The 7,098-nt window shown below is 42.3% G+C and overlaps 1 protein-coding gene across 2 annotated transcripts in view; it reads left to right on the plus strand.

The window, feature by feature from the left end:
- The window catches only part of SRGAP1 (SLIT-ROBO Rho GTPase activating protein 1), a 145,346-nt gene extending 139,285 nt beyond the window's left edge, over positions 1-6,061 (plus strand). For both annotated transcript variants that reach the window (XM_030449396.1, XM_030449402.1), the window contains exons 19-22: positions 2,318-2,498; positions 3,071-3,205; positions 3,337-3,682; positions 5,373-6,061. In XM_030449396.1, the coding sequence (XP_030305256.1) occupies positions 2,318-2,498; positions 3,071-3,205; positions 3,337-3,682; positions 5,373-5,750 (1,040 nt within the window). In that variant the 3' untranslated portion in view covers positions 5,751-6,061. The remainder of the gene's footprint in view (positions 1-2,317; positions 2,499-3,070; positions 3,206-3,336; positions 3,683-5,372) is intronic.
- The last annotated feature ends 1,037 nt before the right edge of the window (positions 6,062-7,098 follow it).

The raw sequence follows: 7,098 nt of genomic DNA on the forward strand, positions 1-7,098 counted from the left end.
AAGAAGGACACAAAAACCAGATTCCCGTCATGCACCACACTTAGATTAGTGTCACTCCACTGAGGGAGACAGAACTATTTCTAGTTTAGTCCATTAATTTGTAAATAAAAAGACCTGTATACTCAAATGTGGGATATTGTATGGTCTGTTGAAATTAGCAGAGAAACAGGAAATCCCAAAGCTAATCAGTGTAGGGGTTTATCAACCAACCCAGTACCCATGACCATTAGCACTTAGCTTCAGAGAACATCAAAGGAAAATACGTACAGGAAACACAGGATTTTCTTGGTGTAAGGGGATCTTTTGTTGTTGTTTATTTTGTGTATTTTGCATTTTAATGTGTTGCCTGTTAGTGAGTGACTGGCTTGCTGAAATCTGGGAACTTTTGCTTCTGAATTCTTGACCTGCTCTTCCATAACCCTTAACTTACCTGCAGTCTGAGAACACTGTTCATACAAACATTTCCTTTTCAATTCTCCTACCCAATCCCAGTAATACCTTCTTATAACAAATTCCACAAGCATGATATGTGTAAAAACTGAGGGGTTTTTTCACTGTTAAGTTATTGCCATGCAATTTAATGTTGTCCTCTTAAAACCATGCCATTCAAGGTAAAGAGGCATGTTTGGCTTTATTTCCTTTCTTTTGGCAGTCGTGTATTTCCATTCCTACAGTTGCATTGTCACATCTGTACTTTCTGCTAGAAATATACCATAGCTTGATTATCTAGAAATTAAAACAACATATGTTAGAATATATCACTAATATATAGACCAGCATTAAATTTTTCCCAGTTTTCCAGAACATTTCTTTCTATGTCATCTTTACATTTTCTTGTCTTAAAAACATAAAACCCAAGAAATCTATCCCTCCCACACTGACCAGGCAAAGCCTGCCAGCCAACCATCCAGTAGCAATGCATTTTCAGGCATTAATACTGATTCTTATTTACATTTCTATAATGAAAGTAATTTCTGCCAGAGTACATTACTTTTGCATTTGTAACAGTGAATTCCTTGTATCATTGCTGTGTGCCATCACTGGAAAGTTTCTGAGCTGGTAACTCCTGAACACCTTGTGGTCAGGCACTGATGGGAGCTCTTAGCATGGCCCTGAATGCTGCAATCCACAAGACAGACTTCTGCAGGCTGGGAGGGGTATTAAAAAAAGCCAGAAACAAACAAAAAAACCCCAACCTGCAAGCTATCTCAGTAAAGGTACTACCATTATATTTTCAAGCTATAAGATGAAGTTAATCTTAAAAAGCATTCCTGCGCAAAATGTTGTCATAAAGGGGCAGTGGCTTTCATTATCAGCCTGGTTCTTCAGGGAATTACAAACTCAGCAATTGTAATTTGCACCAGACAGAAAGTTGCTATGCTAGTCATTAGCCCAGATGTTAATTTCCATCTAAATCTTGCTCTAATTATATAAGGAAATATGTCATTTATGGCACTCTGAGTTACTGGAGTCAACAAAGTGTGTGATTTTTAAAGCTGTATTTGGCAGGTTTTTCTTTGTGTTTTGAGACTGTGGTGACAAGTTTTCATCTGTTTGAGCCCAGGTGCTTTTGGTTTTGTGCAGAGGAAAAGCAGAGTTTGTTAAAATGGCAGCTGTTTCACTGCTGTCAGGGAACTGATGATACCTGAAGGCAGATGCTCAGCAAAGGCCCCTCACCTCAGCATAGGTTACAGGATGGAGTCCATTACCAGTGTAATGCTGCATTTATCAGTATACTGACAGAAGATTAACCAGGACTGCTGTAACCAATGCTTGACTTTAGAAAATATCAGCCTGGCCTGCAGAAACCAGAGGAACTGAGAATGCTGGAGAAGGCAGAGCTGCCTTAGGTCACCTCAGGCCACACAGGGACTGCCCTGGTGGAGGAGCTGTCCTTAGGTGGCCTGGAGTGTTCTGCCTCACTCAACATGAGTGTTAGGGAAACAGATGAAAGCACTGGCTTTGATGTCATGTACCAGATTTTTACTAGGTCTGCACAGTCATCATCTAGAAAGTGGCAACCTGACAGCCCAATTAGGCAGAGCACCCCTGCTCGCACACAGGGAAGCCCTTGTCTCCCTTCCTTTGCCACTGCAGATGTTAAAGGTACTCTGGTTCACTTTCTCTTTGTCACACAGAATGATTATGTTTCATTGTAAGAGGCATATTATTACTGCCTGAAGTCTGCAGATTTCTGTCAGCTCTGGTCAATAAGGATGAGCACTGAGAAAATGCAATAAATGGGTTTTACAAGCCCAAAATGAGCAGTTAAGCTGGTGTGGAATCTGATATCCATTCCTCTTCCCTCCCTACACAGAGTGTGAGCCCATAGAAGCTATAGCCAAGTTTGACTACGTTGGAAGGTCTGCACGAGAGCTCTCTTTCAAGAAAGGAGCTTCCCTTCTGCTCTACCACCGGGCATCTGAAGACTGGTGGGAAGGAAGGCACAACGGGATTGATGGCCTTGTCCCTCACCAGTACATAGTGGTGCAGGATATGTAAGCAGAGTCTGCTGTGACTGGGTTCTTGGTGGGGAGTAAAAACATGCTGCAGCAATTAACAGAGTGGTTTCCAAACAAGATAGTGGTTTTCAGGCTCAGATAGATTAAGCATTAGCATTCTGTGCATGCTGCCTCTGTCTTTGTTGCCCTGAACTGACAGCTCTTAATCAAAAGCTACTATTAGGCTAGGATAGTTTGTTTATGGATATGTTCCCAATACATTAAGAGGTGGATGATGCTATAGCTGTTTTAATTTGACTGTCTCTTTGTAGCAATTGCTGACATTTAACTTCAAAATAGCAAGAAGTGGAGAAATGCATCCCTGAACTCTGCTTTTACAGTATTAATCATATGTTTTGCCAAGGAAAACAAAAGTTCTTGTTTGCAGAAAGTTTATAGTCAAAATGTAAAGACCTCAGTAAACAGAAGGATTATAAGCAGTTTTTCAGATATAGATGGGCTGCAGTGCACTATAACATGCCTAGGAGATTAAAATCTGGGAGTGCCAAGATGCTTTCTCTCACACCTAACCCACTGGCTTCTCATCTCACCATGTGTGTTCTGTTCAGGGATGATACTTTCTCAGATACACTGAGCCAAAAAGCAGACAGTGAGGCCAGCAGTGGACCCATAGCTGAGGACAAGTCATCTTCAAAGGACATGAACTCTCCCACTGACCGTCACTCTGATGTGTATTCAGGAAGGTAAGCCTAAGCATTCCATGTTTTCAGTAGTACTTACTACTCACAGCTCAGGTAACACAGCACTTACTTCTCCATGTGCCTATGGTGGGTCACTACAACCTGTCCTATAACCAATTTATCCCTTGGTGCAGGCAAAGAAAGAGATCAGAACCTCCACCTCCTCTAAGACGCCCCGGCAGGAGCAGCGATGGTCACTGCCCAGTGCACCCACCTCACCCTCTCTCCAACTCCTCCGTGGATCTAGGTTCTCCCAACCTGGCAACTCACTGCAGTCCCAGAGCCCTTCTGCAAAATCGCAACCTCAATGCTGACAGCCCTGAAAGGAGGCGTAGACCTGGACATGGCAGTCTCACCAACATCAGTAGGCACGATTCTCTAAAGAAGATTGATAGCCCTCCAATTAGAAGATCTACATCATCTGGTCAGTACACAGGTTTCAATGACCATAAACCACTGGACCCAGAGTCAATAGCTCAGGTTTGTGTCTTTTTTATTTGATGTCACTCTCTTATTTGGTGAGGAGCTATTCTGTGGATAGCGTCATGCAGAGCACGTACACTGGTAGGAGTGTGTGTGCAGGAGAAAATCCTACTTTACTTTTTAAACAGGGCACATGTGCAAGAATATCCTGGGCAGAAGAAGCACAAGGGAGAATAGAGATTGCAGTAGCAATAAAAATAAAGTATCTCCTGTTATACCATAACTAGATTACCTCTGCCACCCAGAACACTAAGATAGTTCATGATTACAACAGCTATGTGAAACTGTGTGCTCTGATGAAGGCTGGCCTATTCTAACTTGTCTGTAATTAGTGTTCAATTATTTCTCAATAATACACTTGCAGAAAAGTTCTCTGGGTAGTAGCGACCACTGCCATTCAAAGCATGGATTCACATTCCAGTGTTTTGTGGATTTTACATAGTTTTCATATAGTTCATACTGCATGCTGATTTAATGCTTGTATTTGTGCCTAAGAACATGATGTGCAAGACAGAAAGAAGCCATGGGCTGTCTTTCCCCTGTGTGAGCACTCACCAGTTTCATTTCTGGCAGTGAGGAGGTGAGAAGGATGGAATAGTGAGCACCCCAGTCTCCAAATTGGTCTGCTGTACAGAGCTGGTAGCAGCTTGTTTGTCTTGAGCAAGTAGGTATTGCATGAGTTCTTCAGAACTCATGTTTGGCTAGGTAGTATGACATGATTACTGGGCACAACTTGCAGGTACAATATGATTGCAGAAGTATTTACAATAACAGTGACACTCAAGTTTTAAAATTTAATGTACTAGTGATGCTTGCTTTCAAACTCTGCTTCTGATAGAAGGGACTGCCATCCTTGGGTCAGAAAGCTGAACAGTGTATTAGAGAGTTAGAAAGCATAAATATTGTTTCATTTTACTATGTTATTTACTCTCCTTGAAGCACACACAATGACATTTGGTTTAAGCTTCTTTTCTTTTTTTTCTTTTTTTGTAATGTACAGATCATTCCACAGTGAGAGAACCCAAACTTTGATAAAACTGCATGAAAATTACTATGAACAATCTAGGACATCAGTTGTATCTCAATACCACTGAAAAATAGTAAATTATTGTCTTGGTGCATTCTTCTGCTATTTGTGCTAGAAATCCTGATGAAAAAAAAATTCTTAGGTAAACTCTGAACAATGTCTTCCAGGTTTTTCTACTAAAATTTAACTCAGAGAAACAGGAGGAGAGAACAGCTGATAGACACACATGCTCTATTCCTTACAAAATCTGGTTTATAATCTCAATACAGATCCTGAATGTCTGGGGCACTAGGTGAGGGGAGCAGCCAAATGGACAATATTTACAATTATCAGAACCCAAGAGAGGACAGAAATCTTCACAGTTAAAAAATGCTGCTAAGCAAATATCCATTGTGCTCTTTAATTATTTGAGCTGAATTTTGACTCGTGTGAACAGGTTGAATGTTTGTGATGTATCCAGCCAAAGCTGCCGAATCGCTGGTTGCGGCGTCTTTCAAATAAATCAGGTGGAAATTGGCTTTAGCACCTTAATATCCATTAAAGAGAGGCTGGTTGATCAATTCACTCATGCATTTTTCACTTCCCTTCCCCCTGCTCCTCCAGTCCTTTGTGTTCAGTAGCAATGGGATGACATGTCACCCTCTCTCTGCTCTTCCCAAGGACATCGAGGAGACAATGAACACAGCACTGAATGAGCTCCGTGAGCTGGAGAGGCAGAGCTCGGCGAAGCATGCCCCTGACGTTGTCCTGGACACCTTGGAACAGATGAAGAACACCCCGACCCCTGCCACCTCCACGGAGTCCCTCAGCCCTCTCCACAGCGTTGTTTTAAGGAGCTCCGAGCCTCAGATCCGCCGTAGCACAAGTTCTTCCAGTGACACCATGAGTACCTTCAAGCCCATGGTGGCCCCTAGAATGGGAGTGCAGCTGAAACCTCCTGCTCTTAGGCCAAAACCTATTGTTCTTCCAAAAACAAATCCTAGCATTGGGCCTTCCCCTCCTTCCCAAGGTCCAGCCGACAAATCTTGCACAATGTAGAGAGCTCAGCCACCCACAGGGCCTGACTGGGATGTGTTAGGGAAAGGGATGGAACAACGATAGAAGTCAGGGCTCCATAACATCGTTTGGTCATGTTTGTAACTGGAGAGGCTTTGTTTTTCAGTGTGTTTGAATGTATTGTCTGAAACTAGCTACATTAACATGGGCATTTGTATTTTGTATGGTTTCAATTAAAAGAAAAACTGGACAATTGTGCATCGTTTTAAAAAACAAACACAGACTTACTTGAAAACTTGATGCTGCACCATTTGTAATAAAAACAACACGGATCACACCACCACGTTGGACCGTAATTCACAGTCTTACGGTAGCTATATAATCATAAATCCTGCACAAAACTAAGGGGTGGGGGGGTCAGGGAGGTGGTGGAACCTCTCTTTTCTGGGTCACCAAACCAAATCTCAAGCAGGTTAGTAAGAGCTGAAATCTAGCATGTGAGGATTAAGTGTCTGTGTGGAATGTCTAAGTCATCTCAGGCCACATTTCGTATTTAAGACACACCAAAAAAAACAAAAAATCAAAACAAAAAACAGAACACCAAACCCTCACAACTCTCACAATTGGCACCAAGTTTTATCTTTCTTGTTTGTTGGCAGTCTCACAAGAGACAAGTCCTGGATATATCTGGAGATCACATTGCTCTCACCGATACAAAGCAGCATTCCAGGCAACAGCTAAAGCACATCTGCAGAAACTCCTTTTGCTGTCCTTTGTAACAGTGTACCCTTTTCCGTGAAGCTAAACCTTCATTTGCTGGTACCACATTTTTCACAAAAGCTGAATTCATATAAAGTTCCTAGTTGAGCTAGCCAGGCTCTGGGGAGTACATGAACCTGTTGGTCCATTAGGCTGGCTGATAAGCTATTAAAAGGATCAACTACATAGTAATTCAGCAGAGTACCCCATTGACTTTATTGCTCAGTGTCCAATTAAAGATGTGATTTGAGCTGTAATAGTCAGAGTTTTGAGCTGCCCTGGCTCTGCTGGCAGCCTGGCACAGTGCAAACACTGTGCACCTCCTGGGTTGTGCTGATGGCAGCAAGACATGGACTCTGAAGAGGGACTACCTCCTACAGGGCTCACTCGTAGGACAGACAGCTGAGTTTCTACCACCTAGATTCAAGCTGACTAAAGCTTTCCATAACCACTTTTTTCCCCTCTTTCCCCCCCTTTTTTTTCCCTTTGATTGACAGAAATCAGTACCTTTCTTATGTCTGTGTGAGTGAAGAATCTCAGCTATGCTTAGCGATCTGCTGTTCAACTTTGTCAGGCGCCAACTAAATGTACAGCTGTTTTGCACATTGTAACAGTAAGCCATAATATTATT

The sequence above is a fragment of the Calypte anna genome, chromosome 1, assembly GCF_003957555.1.
Source record: "Calypte anna isolate BGI_N300 chromosome 1, bCalAnn1_v1.p, whole genome shotgun sequence".
NCBI classification, from domain to species: Eukaryota; Metazoa; Chordata; class Aves; order Apodiformes; family Trochilidae; genus Calypte; species Calypte anna.